Source organism: Diadema antillarum, unplaced genomic scaffold (genome assembly GCF_040938485.1).
Source record: "Diadema antillarum isolate AM-2024a unplaced genomic scaffold, OU_Dant_1.0 seq00000345_RagTag, whole genome shotgun sequence".
NCBI classification, from domain to species: domain Eukaryota; kingdom Metazoa; phylum Echinodermata; class Echinoidea; order Diadematoida; family Diadematidae; genus Diadema; species Diadema antillarum.
Window position 1 is genome coordinate 103,956 of NW_027271356.1, and position 20,925 is coordinate 124,880.

A 20,925-nucleotide genomic window follows, 5' to 3' on the forward strand; every position below is an offset into this window, starting at 1 on the left:
CTCATGCACGTAAAAGATCCCGCTTCATTCATTCATCGTAAAGAGCAGGGTGTTTAACCCGGTGAAGTGGTCCCACCTCAAATCCAAATGGACCCCATAGAAGACCAGCTTAACGTAGCTGAATATGGGCGATCCAGCCATTTTCTCAGATGGAAAATGAACAAACAAACAATTTGCCAGAGTGTCCATAATGCAAGGGGGTTGAATAATTCTGCTGCCAACTGTATACTGACAAACTGGGGAAAAAAAATCACAAAGCATAAGAGTTAGTTCAAGCGAGCGCAGCGAGTGAGCTCCTTTTATTTTTCACTTAGGTTGGCAAATAATTATATCGTATAATTCTCAATAATGATATGGTGGCTAATTGATAAAAGGCATATATAAGTTGAAGAGAGGCATATACAAGTTGTAGAGAGTCAAAATTCTTGTATTATTGCAAAAGAAACGCTGGAGTTTTCTTCAGTACATGTATTTGGTTGTGAATCACGTTTTTCCTCGATACGCCACTGCTAAAACTGCGCCCTTATATAGACCTTTTTTTGTGATCGCCGCAAGGCAACATTACGTACCTTAAATTTGGCAGAATTGCAGAAAAAAAGTGGAATAATTAAGCACCCTAAGTCGTCAAACATGAAACTTGTACTTTAGATTTCTCATAATTACATGTGTCGCCCCCTTGTGTCCAAAAATGTGTATTCAGCTATAAACATTGTGTATACTGATTTGTTGTTGTTCTTGTTGTTTTTAATGAGAAAATGTCTGTGATGACTTATGCATGATTTGGAGGTAGTATATTGAATTGCTAATGAAGTAAATTGAAAACCTTTTTTTTTTTCGTTTTTGGCGCCCCCAAGGAGTGGCGCCCGGGGCACGTTCCCTCCTTGCCCCCCCCCCCCCCCCCCCTAGAAACGCCACTGTATGAAGATCATGACAGCGGCGATTAAACGCCCTGGTATCTTTGACATAGGCCTAATCATTTTTTACCAAAGACTTTCCTCTATATGTTGTGTAATGGAGCTTGTGCAAGAAATCTGCACTGTATCATAAAAAAAAAAATGATTTGTGCTAATGATCCCTGCCTTCATTTCTCGCTTCTCAGGTGTAGGAAACAACGTACTTGTGATTTGTACAACACTCGGCATCAACGAACACTTCTCGATCAGGTTCGGAATGATCAACACACTTGCAATCATGGGTTCACCAGTCGGTGCTTTCTTGCTACCAGTCGTGTCCGAGAAGTTGTTCGAATACTACGGACTGTGTGGCACCATCTTTATCCTGGCTTCCCTCTTCATGAACACCTTTGCCTGCGCCGCGACGCTCAGGCCCCTGACAAAATCTTCAGCTCCTGAGAAACGTGCCGATTTCAAGCAATTGCCCACTTCGGAATCCAACCACGGAGAAGTTAAAAACTATCCTGCAGAGGACATCGGATGTAACGGTGTACCACCCAAGAAATATCGACGGCGCAACTTCTTAGCTAGTACCTACCTCTGCCAAGCAACAAACTTGTCAGTCTTGTATCGATCACCGCTCTTCTCGCTGTTTATCATAGCAAACTTCTTCCTGCTGGCTGTATGGGTTGGATGGACGCTATTTCTCGTTCCTCATGCAGAGTACTTAGGAATGTCTCAGTCCAACGGATCGTATCTAGCGATGATCGGCGGAATTGGTGGGTGTTTCGGACTTGCCATTTCCTCATTGATGCTTTTCTTCAAGCCGTACATCGGGGTCGATGCCGGTGCTGTCTCTAGTGTTATTTGCGCCGTGGTGTTCTTCCTTGATTACATTGACAGCAGTTTCCCCTTTCAGGCCGTCCATGCTTTCATCATCGGTTTCATCCTCTACAGCCAGTGTGCCTTAATCGTCGTCGGTGTCAAGTATGCTGTTCCTCCAGAAGACTTCAACATGGGACTTGGCCTCTCATTTGTCGCATATGGAGCCGGGTCCCTTGCACGAAGCTTTATCACAGGTGAATAGTTACTCATTCTGCTTCTGACACAGTGTTGATGTGGATAGTATCTGTATACGTTTACAGAGATTGGTCCTCTCACAGTCGGGTATACCTTTATTTTAGAGTACACGTTTCGCTATATAGACATTCGACAAATTGAGTTATTTGACAAAATTTAGTAACTAGATACGAGGCCTTTATTCTTTGAAACCAAGCTTACAGAAAAAAAGAATAATTTGTAGGAAACTAAGCAATTCGCCTGTGATTTGAAAGCATGAGAGCAATGGCTTCCAAACGCACTCACAACAAATTTAAAGGCGAATTCCGGTGCAATTGAAAGTTAGTCTGAAAAAAAGAGTAATAGTTTCTCGGCACAAAAATGAATACTTGATCAAAACCGGATGAAAAATAAAGTATTTATGACATTTTGAAGTTTCGCTAATTTCTTCAGGAAACATTTCACGAACAGTCAAAATGAAATGCACAGGGATGATGTCATCCCCTCATAGCTTGCCATATACTGTATGTACGATTCATTCACGCTCAATTACGCCCCAGTTTCAAATCCTGATATATCTAACTGATCATTATTCTGAAGTTACTCGACCAGGAATATCACTTTTACAATTGAATAACAGATACATTGGATTTTCACCATTTCTTTATTGTGTGTACGTGTGTGTGTACGTGTGTGTGTACGATCAATGCAAAATAGTGAGGTGATGACATCATCAGCTCACTCATTTGCATATTCATATCAACTGCATGAACTGTTCTGCAGAAATTAGCGAAACTTCATAAAATCATTACTTCGCCGATTATGCAATTTGGATCAAATTTTCGCCGTTGTACTCGTAGGATTTTACTCGTTCTTATCAGACTAACTTATAACTAGAATGAGATTCCTCTTTAATCTAAATTCCACAGCCCTTAGCATCATGCGTTACTCATGCAGACGTAATAATTGCATTCGAGTTCGGAACAAGAGCATGTCAGTCAGTATGATTCTTTCCTCACTCGTCTGGCCAGATGGAAACTCAGCACTCTGTTTATATTACTCTTTCCGTTTCATCTCAGGTCTCCTCTTCGATGTTACGTCTGACTATCGTCTGGCCTTCGTCGTGTTTGGCATAGCAGAGGTGTTGATGTTCTTCTGCTACTTAACCTATTCCCTCCTCACCAGATTCTCTACTAAATACAAAATTTATAATCACATCGTCCCAAAAATGCAATAGCGCAGCTAAGAAATATTATTTTAAGGCCGTGTCACACCGTTCCGGGCAAGCTACGCGGGCTTGTGGCGAGGAGGTAGTTTCCAGCAGGTAGAAGATTTTCAGCGGGCGATCAAGAATGTTTGCAATTTTCATTTATGCCTTGTCATACCGTACTGAGGAAGTTTTGCGGCTTGACTTGCGGGGAAACAAATTTACTCCCCGGAGCTCTCCGTAGTTGGTCCGCACCTGACAGTATCTAGCGCGTATAGTTGCCCGGAGGTGCTCACGCAAGTCCGATTTAACCGCAGCCAAGTTTTGAGCATGACCAAAACTTTTGAGTCGCGGGAATGCCCGTAGAGGTCCACGCAGAACGCCAGTAGGAGGCCCTTATCGGCAGCACTTCCCAGGCAACTCCCACGCAGGTACTTCGCAGTCCCGTATGCAGCCAAGATAATGAAATTCTGTGGGATTTCAGCCATTCCATTAGAGGAATTCCTTCACTGAGTTGTCAGCCCCCACGCGACTGGTACAAAGGTCACACAGTATACTCGCAAGTGTAATTTAAGTAGAACGCGTCCAGCAAGTAAGACACATGCGCTGACTCGCTCAAATCCTTTTCCGCCCTCAGGAATGTCTGGTATGCTAGAAAATCCCTACACGTAACAAGCCCGAGTAGCTTGCCCGGAAAGGTGTGACAGAGCCTAAACACGGTTGCGGGTAAAAAAAAAAAATATGCGTGCGCACCTCCGGGCGACTACGGTTGAGATTCATGCTAGGTAAGCCCGGCCTTTTCTCAGTGTAAACGCGAACTGGTCCAATTTAATGCGCGGCCAATTTTAGTCTGGCTTCCAAACCCTCTGCCGTACTATTTCGCTATTCAGGATATTAACCCCATCAACGTCGAAATTAGTATAGTTTAAGGTGGTTTTGTCCTGCAAAGGATTTTTCCTTCGGCAAAGGCCTTTGCCCGAACGGCGACTTCGTCGCCACGGAATCCAGTTGGCAAATTGTCTGAAAACCAGACTATACCAAATTGCATTTGTACAAGCAGAGCGCCACTACGACAAAATATTGAAAGGTTTGAATTAAAAGCGCGGCCGTATGGCAAGCCATATTACTTTTTAAAAAGATTTTCTGATATCACGAATTCCCTTTCGTGATATCAAAAATTCGAATTTCTGATATCACAAATTCAATTTTTGATATCACAAATACCCATTGGTTTATCACGTAAAACCAATTTTTGATATCACGAAATCGAATTAGTGATATCACAAATTCAATTCGTGATATCACGAATTCAATTCGAGATATCACGAATTCACATTCTTGATATCAAGAAATACATTTTGTGATATCACTAATTCCAATTTGTGATATCATTAATTTACATGGAATTTCAGCACATATCTTTCGCAAAGAAATAATTTGATTTCGAGCATTAGTTTTGCGCTGAAATTCAACCGTAAATTCTAGCGTTTGTTGAGCGCAGAAATACACAGGGAATTCGAGCTTTAGTTCAGTGCAGAAAACCAACGGGAATTTGAGCGTTAGTTGAGCGCAGAAATACATACGGAATTCGAGCATTCGTTTTGCGCTGAAATGCAGCTGTGAATTCGAGCGTTAGTTGAGAGCAGAGATACACAATGAATTCGAGCATTAGTTTTGCGCTGAAATTCAACTGTCAATTCGAGCGTTAGTTGAGCGCAGAAATACACAGGGAATTCGAGCATTAGTTTTGCGCTGAAATTCAGTTGTGAATTCGAGCGTTAGTTCAGCGCAGAAATACACAGGGAATTCGAGCATTAGTTTTGCGCTGAAATTCAACTGTGAATTCGAGCGTTAGTTGAGCGCAGAAATACACAGGGAATTCGAGCATTAGTTTTGCGCTGAAATCCAACTGTGAATTCGAGCGTTAGTTGAGCGCAGAGATACACAGGGAATTCGAGCATTAGTTTTGCGCTGAAATTCAACAATGAATTCGAGCGTTAGTTGAGCGCAGAAATACACAGGGAATTCGAGCATTAGTTTTGCGCTGAAATCCAACTGTGAATTCGAGCGTTAGTTGAGCGCAGAAATACGCTGTGAATTCGAGCATTAGTTTAGCGCAGATATTCCTATGGAATTTCAGGTGTTATCTTTACATAGTGTATAACGATAGTTACAAAAAAAAACCTAAATGAAGAGTTTTGGCAACTCGTCTTCATTTAAAGTGATTAGGAATTGGTTTTAAAAGAATCGATGAAAATAAATCGTTTAGCAACATATCTAAAATGCCATTATTTATATGTTGTCAATTACTTCAAAGTCATTATTATATTCTTTTTTTCCTCCATTTCTCGCCACTGATTTGGCAGAGACTGGTTGACTTACAACTTTTGTTTGCGTTTCTCTTAATACTCTGTCATGTGAAAGATACTCTCTCCCGACCTCCCCCTGTTACTCCTCCGAGTTAATAAGAGAAGTTTCTCATTGCGCAGATTAACAAAATTGAAGTCCTTCGTACCACTGCTTTTTTCTTACTACAAATTCTAACTGTTTGTTTGCCATGCATACTGCTGCATAAACTCCTCATAAGATCTGGATATCTTCACTCTTCTTGATCTGGTCTGAAGACTTTTGGGCTTGTGCGTTCCAGTTTTGTTCTCCCCGGTTTTGGTTCTTGAAATAACTTGCCTATATAATTACACTTTAAATTATTTTACAAAATCATAAACATACTGGGGCAGGCAAACTGTACACCCAACACAATTGGTTTTAATGGATACACCCCTTTGTTCTGGAGGACTGATTTTGAGGAGTGAGAAAATGTCTTTAGGAGAAACACGTTGCTTTATGTGACCGCCAGCCGACACCAGTGGTGGACATTAAATTGGCAAGTTTACGACTCCCTCTCGCACCCCGCATGACTCACAGTCTCTCTCTCTCTTATTCTCCGCTGCTGACATACACAGACCAGAGGGTTGATTGCCCTCGGTCGGTCCTCCGCAATACAAACACATGGTATATGCTTTTATAACACACATACACATACAACCACACATAATTATCATCGATTTGGTGGAAGAGTCTACTGTAAAGGGGATTACCACATGAAAAATGTATCATAATTAACAATAATGTAGTAATAGATGACAATTTGAGGACCAAAACGATGAATTAAATGTAAGCCCTAAGTGAACATAGTATCATTGAATTCATGATAACATGTTGCAAAACAATTGATTTGTATCAATAATTCATCGAATATACCTTGACGATCATTTAGGGAATGATGGATGTGTAAATCTCTCATATATAGTTATTGGTATTTTGAACATTGTTCTAAAAAAAGTTAGCAGTAGTATACCTTCCATCTGAATATCAGCTCAAAAGTAATATTCCAATTCCCTGTGTATTTCTGCGCTAAAAAAAAAACAACGAACAAAACCGCTCGAATTCACAGTTGAATTCAAGGGCAAAACTAACGCTCGAATTCCCTTTCTATTTCTGCGCTAAACTAATGCTCGAATTCACAGCGATTTTCTGCACTAAACTGACGCTCGAACTCCCTGTGTATTTCAGCGCTCAACTAACGCTCGAATTCACTTTGTATTTCTGCGCTAAACTAATGCTCGAATTCACAGCGATTTTCTGCACTGAACTAACGCTCGAAATCCCTGTGTATTTCTGCGCTCAACTAACGCTCGAATTCACAGTTGAATTTCAGCGCAAAACTAACGCTCGAATTCACTTCGTATTTCTGCGCTCAACTAACGCTCGAATTCACAGGGATTTACTGCACTGAACTGATGCTCGAATTCTCTGTGTATTTCTGCGCTCAACTAACGCTCGAATTCACAGTTGATTTTCAGCGCAAAACTAACGCTCGAATTAACTTTGTATTTCTGCGCTCAACTAACGCTCGAATTCACAGGGATTTACTGCACTGAACTGATGCTCGAATTCCCCGTGTATTTCTGCTCTCAACTAACGCTCGAATTCACAGTTGAATTTCAGCGCAAAACTAACGCTCGAATTCCCTGTGAATTACTGATGTCACAAATTCGATTTTGTGATATCAATAATTCAATTCGTGATATCACAAAATGGAATTTGTGATATCAGAAATTCGCATTTGTGATATCACAAATAAGAATTCTTGATATCACAAATTGAAATTAGTGATATCACAAATTTATTTCGTGATATCACAAATTCGAAATTGTGATATCAAAAAATAATTTTGTGATATCACGAATTACCATTGGTTTTTCACGTGAAACCTATTTTTGATATCAAAAATTCGAATTTCTGATATCACAAATTCATTTAGTGATATCTCAAATTGAATTTTAGATATCACAAATTCGAATTTCTGATATCACAAATTGAATTTGTGATATCAAAAATGGATTTTGTGATATCACAAATTCGATATCTTGATATCACAAATTAAGTTCATGTGCTACACTTACGGGAATTTGTGATATCACAAATTTAATTCTTGATATCACAAATTGAATTCTTGATATCAAAAATTTCATTTTTTGATATCACAAAATGGAATTTGTGATATCAGAAATTAACTTTAAATGTAAAAACGGCTTGCCATACGGCCGAGCCCGGCAGTGTAAACGGACAAAATTGCGGAGCCTGGCCTCGCAATTGAGGCTGGGCTCGGCCGCGGCTCGGCCCAGCCCCGCACTGTAAACGGGGTCACGTCTCCATATGTCAGTGGTATCATCTAATTCATGGGGTAGTGTCTTCAGTGTTAACTCTGTCATTCCGGATGGCCCTGTCATCAATGTACTGCGGCATTTACTAGGTGCTCATTAGTACGGTACGCTTCTTGTGTATACGCTATGATAATTATGTCCACAGCTGTGTCAGCACATTATCACAGGATTCGAACTCTGTATGTTATATTGTAAAGGGGTGCATAGAGATGAATTTACTCTTTACACTTGTTATAAATTGTCAATATTATGTTGCATGTAAGTACACTGTTTGTGTGCCATCGTGTGTAAGATGTGTATAAGATTGTGTGTGTGTGTGTGTGTGTGTGTGTGTGTGTGTGTGTGTGTGATGCGCCTTGACATGCACTGCGTGGTGAATTTTTATTATATAGCTGTTTCTGACTTTTCTGAATCCTGCAGTCAACGGGAGTGTGGCGGATATTCATATTATTGGAGGGGGGGGGGGGGTCTTCGTCTCTCTCTATACAGTTTACCAGCAACGATGAAATTACTGATTGTAAGTAGCACTGCGGTTACTGAACTGGTTACTGAACAGTAGAGATTTTATGGGTCAAGTGAACCGACCAAGCCAACGTGCTGAGATCATTAAAGACGTTATACATAATATCGGTCGCACCAAAACATTTTCATTTCGTTTTTGGTTTTGTTTGTCTATATTATAATGCTTGCATTTTGTGCTTTTAAAAATTTATAATGCATTTTTTTTTTCAAGTACATAACGCACAATGTGCCTTTTTGTCGACGTCTCAGTCAATGTATGTAATATAATACCGCTACCTTGTCGATAGATCTGTTGCCGTGTCGATGCTTCTTACGGTAGGTCCTAATCTTTTTTATCATTATTATTCCAACGCTATATCGATTTTATTGTGTTCGTTGGACATTGAGAAACGAAGAGGAGACAAAACAAAAATAAAAAAAATTACAAAATACATTTACATTTTGAAAGTACCCAAATTTGTGTTGGGCCTTTGCGTTGAAGATTAGTTTCACCTGAGAGCGTGGAAAATGCAGTGTATCTACAGCGATACTACCAGTAGTTTTGATCTATTTTCATGTGGAATTATCTCGGCCTGTGGAAGCATTAATTTGCCTTTCTGCTTATTCAAAGGTTGTTCTTCATGGAGAAAAGGAAAGATATGAAAACTCATTTGATTTTGAAGAGTTTATGATATCATCGCAGTCACTTTCTTGTAAGATCCTGCAACTTCAATGCTTCAATACGATCCTGCAACTTCAATACCATACCATCCTCCTTTGGGGATGGTATGGTATAACTCACGTGTTAAAGTGATAGATTATCTCCTGTACCGTGACTTACCCGATGTTTTGCTGAATGTAAATGAAACAACTTCAATTTTTCATCGATGTCCTCAATGTATATTCAGTGATTACTCAAATTATTCAGGCATATAATGATACAGGACTCTATAACGTTTTGTAACAGTGGACCGACATACTGCATTTTCTCGTAGTAGAATTTACCTGTTATATTAATACACTATGCAATGAGTTTTGTGCCAAAATCCAACACCTTTTTTCTATTTCGTAGTGCAACTAGATTTCTCCAGTTAGTGTTTGGGATCTTTTTGATTTAATGACATTTCAGTCAGACTCACGGCAATCACATCACGCGGACTCAACACCATTAAATCACGGGAATCCCGATTGAAGTGCGTGAATAAAGGAGAGACTTTCATTACCGTAGGATCCCGTCTCACCAACTCGGCTATCACGAGTCAGGACGGTTCGTCTGATTCGATACACCAACTGTGATCGGCGCACAGGAGCGCTGCAAACACGGAGAGACCACGTTCGCATCTTTGAGGAGTTCTGATCTCATACTGTCTGATCGAGAGCACACACCTGCAACTGATGATCACCCACCGAGTCTCTTACAGTCATGAGGTCACCTTCGACTTCGTACTAGACGCACACAAGACATCATGGCACTCTGAACTCATTTCATTACAAATTCAGCGCGTATAGAATGATTAAATTTTCCCGTTATGTATTTATATTTTGGACAAAACCTAATAACAGAAAGATTCTCATCGCACAAAACATTGATTATGTCAGATAGGACAATATTGTGCGTTGGTAATCGTTAAAAAAATAAATGATAAGAATTAAAAGAAAATTCTTACTTCCTCTCGCAATTATCTTTGTCCGTGGTTTCTTGTCATCAAAGGTCTTTCCATATCTTGTGCATGGCTTTTATTTTCATTGTCGAACAGGGATGTAAGCACGTTATGAATATTCAGATTTGTGTAGGCGAGAATCTACATCTGGTTACTCACCTTCGTGCCTCTCATTTTCCGTGATTTCTTTTCATAACATGAGCCACATGACATCTCTTTTTACTGTACATTTTTTGTTTTCTGTAAAATGATCTGTTACATGTTCGTTCCCGCTTGATCAACGCATATATAATGTGCAAATTGCTACAGATAATTTCAGCTTGAACTAATCCAAACAATAGAGTCAAATATTTTCCTCGGATTTCGTTTATGCTTCAATATTTCTTTTTACTTCCTTTTTAAGCTCGCATGAACCAAAAGGTTCTTTACGTGGTTTTCGTTTTGCTCAAATAGAGGAATGTTTTACCACAAAAATACACGATGTTGCGATTAAAGTTTTCATTTGCCTGATCATATTGGCGTCCTTTTCTTGGTAAACATCGAGCCATTGCTCCTGCTCAAAATCAAAATGTTAGTACATGTAGTTTTTTTTTTTTTTTTACAGAGCAGTCGATGTTCAGCCTGTTAGTCATGGGCAAAATGGTGCATTTTCCTAACAACAAAAATGGGGAGATGATCCTATAATATCACAACAAAATATACCGTTTATAAAGATATTCTCCATGTGAGAAAAATTAAAGACGATTATCTTGCGTTATGAAAGTAAACAAGTGACTATTCAATTTGGGGGTAATTATGTCAAAGGTCATAGAGGTCATACAGGGAATGAAATAAGCTTAATTTCCCAATAACTCAAGAACGAATGATTTTCACCAAACTTGCAAGGTGTGTTATGATGAAGTGATAAAGATATCATTTAAGTTGTGGGTCATGAGGTTTAAGATCAAAGGTCTTGGGATCATGCATAAGGACAAAAGTATGCTTAATCTCCTAATAACTCCAGAACTGATGATCAAATTTTTCACTAAACTTGCAGGGTGTGTTCATAATGGAGTATTGACGTAAGAAAGAAACAATTAGATTTTGTGTCATACGGTAAGAGGAAAGAAATATATTGTGTAGGTGTCACTATACCTCTGTGTCAAAAGGTTTCTCGGAGGACGACCGCAATGATAAACTGAACACAGCAAATTATCGTTTCAATTATCGAATCGAAGATGAGTGCAATATTGACCTAACGAGTGCAATATTCCCTGGTATTTCATGAATCAAGGCCATCCAATATAATTATTATCATCTATTCAATCAAATATAGCAAGCATAAACTGCACAATTACCCGGCTTTTACTCGTCTTTGAAGTTGACTCGGCAGTCACATCCCAGCGCTGAAAAGGGGAAGCCCCTAAAACTGCGTATGAAACAAAACAGCCGGGTTCACACGTACACCAATTAGCGGGATACAAATCTCGAGATTTGCATCGCGATCGTCATCCCGAGTTTTTTTGCACGTGTGGACAGAAAAAACCCGAAAATTAGCGGGATAAGCATCGCGATGCTAATCCCAAGAAATCTTGCGCTGGTTCGCCAATTAGCGGGATAATTGGCCCCGCGCTGGTACGTGTGAACGGTCGGGATTACAATCTCGAGTTTTTACATCCCATCATGCAATGCGCATATCACAACAGCGAGGCCTCTGCGAAGAGGTCCTTCACCTCTTTGGAGCACAACAACAACAGCGCGCGAACCACACCACTGACGCGTAAAAGACAATGGACAAAGGTAAGTGCGCGCAGGCAGTGATAGAGAAGGGCGCTGTATGACCCAGTTTGCAGGCTTTGCTGTTATCTCTATCGGCAATTAGCGGGATAATTCGGTACGTGTGGACGCTCGCCAAATTAGCGGGATACCGATCGCGATCGCTATCCCGCTAATTTGGTACGTGTAGACGCTCGCAAAAAAAACTCGGGATGAGCATCGCGATCGTCATCCCGCTAATTTGTACGTGTGAGGTATTCCCAACTGATCAGTATCATATTAGCCGGGTTCACACGTACAAATTAGCGGGATGACGATCGCGATGCTCATCCCGAGTTTTTTTGCGAGCGTCCACACGTACCAAATTAGCGGGATGGCGATCGCGATCGGTATCCCGCTAATTTGGCGAGCGTCCACACGTACCGAATTATCTCGCTAATTGCCGATAGAGACAACAACAAAGCCTGCAAACTGGGTCACACAGCGCCCTTCTCTATCACTGCTTGCGCGCACTTACCTTTGTCCATTGTCTTTTACGCGTCAGTGATGTGGTTCGCGCGCTGTTGTTGTTGTGCTCCAAAGAGGTGAAGGACCTCTTCGCAGAGGCCTCGCTGTTGTGATGTGCGCATTGCATGATGGGATGTAAAAACTCGAGATTGTAATCCCGACCGTTCACACGTGCCAGCGCGCGGCCAATTATCCCGCTAATTGACGAACCAGCGCAAGATTTCTTGGGATTAGCATCGCGATGCTCATCCCGCTAATTTTCGGGTTTTTTCTGTCCACACGTGCAAAAAACTCGGGATGACGATCGCGATGCAAATCTCGAGATTTGTATCCCGCTAATTGGTGTACGTGTGAACCCGGCTATTGAGAGAAGAGATAGACCTAATGACCCTCATGGTGGAGTATTTATTGCTACTAAGAGAGAACTTCTAGCTACAAGAGAAATTGAACTTGAAACAGATTGTGAAATTCTCTGGTGTAAATTAAATATGGCGGGATCTAAGACTCTACATATAGCTGCGTACTACAGGCCTCATGAAAATGACGAAGAGAGTCTTGCAGAGCTTCATCGATCCCTTTGTAAATTGAATCGCGATCATATGGTAGTCATAGGAGGTGATTTTAACCTACCTGGATGGGATTGGGAAACAAGACAGGTGAAAGCATGTCATCACCCAGCGCTTCATCATGCTTTTGGTTCTATGCTTGATGACCATGGGTTAACGCAGGTAGTTACGGAAACAACCAGGAAAGAGAACGTCCTTGATCTATTCCTAGTAAATAATCCAACGTTAGTCACTGATGTCTCAGTTGTACCAGGCATTTCAGATCATGATTGCCCAATTCTCACGATTGCTGGTTGTCCAACTCGCCAGAAGCTAGTAAGAAGGAAAATTAACATCTACAGCAAAGCGGATTGGGAGAAATTTGCTGATTTCATGCAAGGTGTAGGCAAGGAAATTGAAGATAAGCTTGACTTTTGCTCAGTGAATGAGGCTTGGGTTATGTTCAAGAATGGAATAGAGAAGGGAATGACAGAGTTTGTTCCACATAAGATGACATCCAAAAAGAATGAAATACCTTGGATTACAAACAAGATTAAAAGGTTGATCAAAAGGAGAGATAGGTTGAACAAAAAAAGTCGGAACATGAAATTGAGAAACCACGGGGTAGTCCCTTTTCAATTGGAGGAAGAGTTGAAAGCAGTTAAGAAAGTACCTTAAGAAATCACTGCAACAGGAGCTAAGGAGGGCTTATTGGAATTATGTGGAATCTCTTTTTTCTATCGATGAAGATACCACAGAATTTGAGAGTATGAAGAGATTTTGGGGCTTCATCAAACACAACAGAACTGATAATACAGGAATAAGAGAACTGAAAAGTGATGGTGTTACGATCACTGATCCAATTGCAAAAGCTGAAGCATTGAACCAACAGTTCAAAAGTGTTTTCACCAAGGAAACTCCCATACCGAATGACTTACTACCGGAAATCTCAGACTTTGAAGAAATGGAGGATATTTTGTTTACATCAAAGGGTGTAGAGAAGTTGCTTTGTGGTTTGAAGACATGTAAGGCCCCTGGACCGGATGGTATAACTCCACGAGTCTTGAAGCAGCTGGCAAAAATTCTGGCTCCAATTCTTTGCAATATATTCCGGTTGTCATATGAATTAAGTGAAATACCAAATGATTGGCGTGAAGCAAATGTTGTACCAGTCTACAAGAAAGGTAATCGATCTACTCCTGTAAACTACCGCCCCATTTCGCTGACATGTATTTGCTGTAAACTAATGGAGCACGTTTTAGCTAGCAAAATTATGAAGCACGGGGACGAAAATAACATCATTTTTCCCCTGCAATATGGCTTCCGTAAGAACATGTCATGTGAACAACAATTACTTGGTTTCACAAGCGATTTACATAAGAACTTGGATGCAGGACGTCAAACGGATGTTATAGTCATGGATTTTTCAAAAGCTTTTGACAAGGTTGGGCATGAGCGGCTTTTACGTAAACTGGACTACTACGGTATCAGGGGGAAAAATCTGAAATGGATTCAAAGTTTTCTCAATGGAAGAAGTCAGAGGGTCGTTTTGAATGGTATTAAATCTTCTTCAGTAGCGGTAGGATCTGGAGTGCCTCAGGGGTCGGTTCTTGGGCCTTGCCTCTTTCTACTTTACATCAATGACTTGCCTGATGGTCTCGCGTCAAAGGTTCGCCTTTTTGCCGATGATGCAATTTCTTACATGACCATCGACAATCAACATCCAGAGACTCCAACTCTCCCGTTTTCGACGGGAGATCTCCCGCCGAAAGCCCATTTTTGCAAAATCTCCCGTTCTCCCGTTTGAGATTTGATTTCTCCCGCCCTGGCTCTGTGTCTCCCGGGGGAAAGGATTTCTTACTTATTGCTATCAGATGTTGAAAAAATAAGCCTTAGATAGCACCAAAGAACATCTAGAACCCTAGGAACTTCGCGCTTCGCACACATCAACTTGGAGTCTCCCGTTTGCTAGGGGTTTCGGGCGGGAGAATCTCCAGATCAGAAGGTGGCTGGGGTTGGAGTCCCTGAACATCATACGCAAAATCTTCAAGAGGACCTAAACAAAATTGGTGACTGGGCGAAAAAATGGATGATGGATTTGAACACAGATAAGTGTAAGGTTTTGACAATATCCAGGAAAAGAAGTAAGGTGCAACACGTGTATCATCTAAATAACGCCCCTCTTGAATCTGTTGAATCCGTGAAGTACTTGGGTGTAACCATAACTTCTGATTTGAAGTGGACCCAACACATCAACAATACTGTCAATAAAGCCAATAACGTGCTTGCATTTCTAAAACGCAATCTTCGCATAAAATCTTCTGATGTTAAAGCCACAGCTTACAAAACGTTGGTTCGACCAATTGTTGAGTATGCTTCCACAGTTTGGGACCCATCTACCAAGAACCTAATCCACCAAGTGGAAATGGTCCAGAGAAGAGCTGCGCGATTCACTTTAAATCGCTACCATAACACCTCGAGTGTCACCAAAATGCTACAAGAACTTAATTGGACCACTCTGGAACAGCGCAGAGAAAATGACAGGCTAATTATGATGTACAAAATAGACAATAATCTCACTCCTCTTTCAGCACAGGACTATATCATCAAACAGGCTACTCAGTTAACGAGAGCCTCGCAACCACACTCCTATCAGGTACCATATTCGAGAACTGAATCGCATCGCCATTCGTTCTTCCCAAGAACTGTAAGGAACTGGAATTCCCTGTCGTCAGAAATTGTTTCAGCGCCATCTGTGGGATCATTTCGAAACCGTCTAACGGTTGATCACAGTGGCTAGTATTTTCGTCAAATTTTCTATGTGCTTGTAAATATCTGTAAATAAATTGCATTATAATGTAAATAGAACCAGTCTGCAAGAATCTTCAGTCTATTGGAGGAGGCAGACTTAATCAGAAGAAGAAGAAGAACCCGGCTAACAACTAGCAAGATGTTTGCGCGCTTGTGAATTAGGGAGCTTTAGATTTTAGACGCGCGGACGTTCAAAGGAAAAAAACATGTTCTGAGCTTGCGCAGTAGCGCGCGTAAAGTCAATCTATTTTTAGCTTGCGTCGCCTGAGTTGTTTACTACGCGTACTGGGCTATTTTCACGTCCGCACAGTTTGCGACGTAGAGAGCTTCTTCATGCACTGATCATATGGGGGCGCGATTTTATTTTTTATACGTTGCGTCCCAGCGTAATCTAAAGCTACTTTTCCACACGACGCAGGGAGAGGAGAACGTCCAGCGCAAGCGTCGGCTCAAACGTCCGCGCGTCAAAATCTAAAGCTCCCTATTAGCCATGTCTACACCTATCCAAAAACTTGTAGTTATACTAACCACGAGCGCAAAAATGCGTTCCCCTAACCACGACAAAACTTCGATGCCGTTCACACCTACATGCAGTTAGCAAAACCTCGAGGTAAAGATAACTACGATAGAAAATAAAGGGCGCCTAGTTTGCACATAGGGTTGCGCACTATTGTGGAAAAAACTGAGCGTCGTGGTTAACAAAACTCCGTTCACATCTGTCATAAGCCATGTCTACACCTATCCAAAAACTTGTAGTTATACTAACTACGAGCGCAAAAATGCGTTCCCCTAACCACGACAAAACTTCGATGCCGTTCACACCTACATGCAGTTAGCAAAACCTCGAGGTAAACATAACTACGATAGAAAATAAAGGGGGCCTAGTTTGCCATAGGGTTGCGCACTATTGTGGAAAAAACTGAGCGTCGTGGTTAACAAAACTCCGTTCACATCTGTCATAGTTTAAGCGCGCTGCCACAGCGCGCTTAAACTACGCGCTTAAACCACGACAACACCCTAAGAAATCTTGTGGTGTTGTCGTGGTGTCTTCGCCTTAAGGTTTTGTCGTGGTTTTCTAAACTACATGCGTCTACATCTACGCTAACTTGTAGTTTAGTGCCTCGTGGTTTACAAAACCTCGAGGTTTAGAAAACCTTAAGGTAAAGGGACTTAGGTGTGAACCTCACTAATAGTTTAAGCGCGCTGCCACAGCGCGCTTAAACTACGCGCTTAAACCACGACAACACCCTAAGAAATCTTGTGGTGTTGTCGTGGTGTCTTCGCCTTAAGGTTTTGTCGTGGTTTTCTAAACTACATGCGTCTACATCTACGCTAACTCGGAGTTTAGTGCCTCGTAGTTTACAAAACCTCGAGGTTTAGAAAACCTTAAGGTAAAGGGACCTAGGTGTGAACCTCACTACAGTTACAATATGACGCGCACGAGTAGCAAGCGTTTGTGCATTAAGCAAGCGCTTGTGCAATAAACGAGACAGAATTGAATATGATGTGTTATACAACACCTCAGAATGATGTCGAATTGTGATTGGCCAAGAACATGTCACATGACATTCAATAGAAAATACCTATCAAACTCATTGAGAGTGACAGCCATACAATAGGCTCCTGGCATGGGCCTATTGCACGGCTCGAAGGTACTATAGCACGGCTTCGCGGGGGGCTACTAATGCATGGCCGCTCACAGAGTTCTGTGGCTCACAGCAGCAAAGAGCCAGCAATCTACATTGTACGTGCTGGCCGGCTGCGCTGCGCTGCCGGTAAGTCTCACAGACCAGGCGCCGCGGAGTACTGCAACGTTAACGTGTACGCGCGCACAGCTGCTTTACCTAGCTAGTTGCATGTATTGCGCGGCCTTTATACCTACTGCTGTGTTTTTACTTTTGACTCTGATCTGCTACGTGGACCACAGTGATCCCAAAATCAAGTTGAGAAACCGTGATTTGATTATTTTTCTGTGTTTTTACACAAAATCATTTTCGGAAATAGACAAAGTCTAGACCTACTACTAGACCTACCGACATCTCAGATCGGCCTAACAGTCAGGCCTAACTCGATCTAACGTTAGCGTAGAATGGGTATAGACCCTGCGGAGTTTGTGATTACTGTGACTGTTGTGGTCGAATCATGACGAGTGTTTGAAAGCAGTACACAGGGTGGTTTACAATTCTCGGCCTAATTGTTACATTTATTTTTGGGCCTTCCTGAGTTGGCGGTCACTAATTTAGTACTGTGATTGTGGATATTATTAAGGTGTTGTATAAAACGAATAATTTATGATTTTGTTCGTGCATTTGGGCACGTAATACCGCACTCGGCGCGAGATTCGCTACTGGTCTATTCAACGCGGCGCTACGCGCCTTGTTGAATAGACCAGTGGCTTATCTCGCGCCTCGTGCGGTATTCGTGCCCTATGCACTCACAACTCATAAATTATTCGTATAATCTTGAATGGCAAGTAACAACGGTGGCCTATGGGGAATTGATACGTTGGCCTATGCGTTTCATTCAATATGCTCTGATATTGAACGGTAAAAACTGAGTGGACTACAATACGCGTTTTTACTGCGCCGCTAATACGTCCTATATAATATACGAATAATTTATGAGTTGTGAGTGCATCAGGGCACGAATATCGCACGAGGCGCGAGATAAGCCACTGGTCTATTTAACAAGGCGCGTAGCACCGCGTTGAATAGACCAGTGGCGAATCTCGCGCCGAGTGCGATATTACGTGCCCCAATGAACGAACAAAATCATAAATTATTCGTTTTATACAACACCTTGTCCACAATCACAGTACTTAGTGACCGCCAACTCATGAAGGCCCAAAAATAAATGTAACAATTAGGCCGAGAATTGTAAACCACCCTGTGTACTGCTTTCAAACACTCGTCATAATTCGACCACACAGTCACAGGAATCACAAACTCTGCAGAGTCTAGCTATACCCATTCTACCTAACGTTAGATCGAGTTAGACCTGTTAGGCCGATCTGAGATGTTGGTAGATCTAATGTTAGTAGTAGGTCTAGACTTTGTCTATTTCCGAAAATGATTTTGTATAAAAACACAGAAAAATAATCAAATTATGGTTTCTCAACTTGAAATGAAGTCTTGATTTTTGGATCACTGTGGTCCATGTAGCAGATCAGAGTCAAAAGTAAAAACACAGCAGTAGGTAAGGCCGCAATACATGCAACTAGCTAGGTAAGGTAGCTGCGCGTACACGTTAACGTTGCAGTACTCCGCCGCGCCTGGTCTGTGAGACTTACCGGCAGCGCAGCGCAGCCGGCCAGCACGTAGTTTGCTGGCGCTTTGCTAGTGTGAGCCACAGAACTTTACAGTGAGCAGCCGTGCAATAGTAGCCCCCTGCGAAGCAGTGCTATAGTACCTTCGAGCCGTGCAATAGGCCCATGCCAGTGGCCTATTGCATGGCTGTCACTCTCAATGAGTTTGATAGGTATTTTCTATTGAATGTCATGTGACATGTTCTTGGCCAATCACAATTCGACATCATTCTGAGGTGTTGTATAAATGATAATGTGGGATGTTGTCTCCCGAATGTCAATACAAAGTCACCGAAAGAAAAATGTTTTCGGGAAGAAAAATGCAAGACAAAAACTATATGTATATAAATAAATAGTTTTATGGTATCCTCATTTCTAATAAGCCCCTATATGAGCACGTGCATTTCTACGTATGAAAAAAAAAACCCTTATGAATAAAGTAAGGCACTTCCACGTTGTCGATAACCGCGAGATGACTGTACAGTGTTGCTCAGGCGAAGCCGGATCCTGGCGTCGGATACGCGGTTCACGCGAGGTGGCGGACGCCTGTTCCTGCAGTCCGTCGCGGCGTGAAGTGCATACGGGTGTGGCAGCACGGCGTGGCCGGATACACACGGTCGAGTGGCGTGGGTATTGTCCGGTTCGCGGATGTCTGCCTGTGTCTGTCCACAGCTGGGCGTGGGATTACTCGAAGACTCAAAGACTGGGCGGTATCAGACTCCGGATACGTCCTCGGACAAGTCCGGATATATACTCAGTGCCTGGATACGGACGGTGAGAAATATAACAAATCCCTTGTCAAAATACATTTCTACGCAACTATTAATCCTCAACTCCTATAATATAACATTTTGTGCTCACCCTTGCATTAATGTGTTAAGGCAGAAATATATTTAAACATCCTCAGCTTATTATCACATCAACTTTCTCCTTTCATGTTCATTTCAACTTTTATTTCAAAAGAATATAAAAGCTTATGGCACATTTCGGTTCTGTTGCAATAAATAATTGTCATACAATGAAATGCATGAGCGTAGCAGTGACTTGTCATGAAACCTGCGATGAATCCTTAACATAGATATGTGTATCAATCCAGATCGATATTATTAATACTATCATAATTCTTACAATTATTATCTAAAAAAAAAATATCGTAGCAATTACACCAGCACCAAAACTCATCGTTTAGGATTAGAATCTCATTGCTATTTCTTTTACTCAAACGATCTCACTTTTGGCATAATACAAACAACCTAACCCTCTCACTGTCAGACCAGTTCTCTCTCTGGTTTAAATATTTTGGCTCATTACGTACACAAAAACAAGCATCATTTCAAGCTATACAGTATTTCAAAAACCTCCCGTGATGCATTTACTTTATACTCTTTAACATTAACATTTCTCTACTACTATTCTAATCAATTCAACAACAACAACAACAACAACAAAACTTCTTACCTACCGGGTGCTAAATTGAGTAATAATACCAAATTCTGCAAAACTTACAGCTTCTCGGTCCCTTTTCCTTTTTGAGTGACGGCCAGCGGTGTCTACGGGGAATGCACCAGGCGACGTAGCCGAATCAAATGCAATGATGCTCAGGCCCTGCTCTTGGCTTGTCAACCTGTCTGCGCACCTTCTCGCCAGCAAGCCTCAAATGCAACTGTTCACTCTCGCTGCTCACTCACTTCGCACCCGCACCCTAATCACACATTCCTGTCACATATACCAGTCAAATCATATTTAGATTATTATTCCAAAATATTTGTCTACATATCACCAGCTCCTTCTATTGACACCAAAACAAAATATACTCTATCACCAATGTCAGATTCATTTTGACACTCTGTTTGTGTTGAAGATTATACCGTCGTCGAAATGGTGTAGTATCTGTTGAGATGGGGTTAAGCTTTTAACTTCTTGCAAGATATCATAGGCCTATATTATACTTAGAG

At 41.5% G+C, this 20,925-nt stretch overlaps 1 protein-coding gene across 1 annotated transcript in view; it reads left to right on the forward strand.

The window, feature by feature from the left end:
- LOC139730960 (monocarboxylate transporter 2-like) overlaps positions 1–20,547 on the forward strand; it is a 31,495-nt gene extending 10,948 nt beyond the window's left edge. Inside the window, exons 3-6 of the mRNA XM_071641841.1 lie at positions 1,100–1,972; positions 3,032–3,093; positions 19,643–19,744; positions 20,479–20,547. Of these exons, the coding sequence (XP_071497942.1) occupies positions 1,100–1,972; positions 3,032–3,093; positions 19,643–19,744; positions 20,479–20,547 (1,106 nt within the window). The remainder of the gene's footprint in view (positions 1–1,099; positions 1,973–3,031; positions 3,094–19,642; positions 19,745–20,478) is intronic.
- Positions 20,548–20,925: the final 378 nt, after the last annotated feature.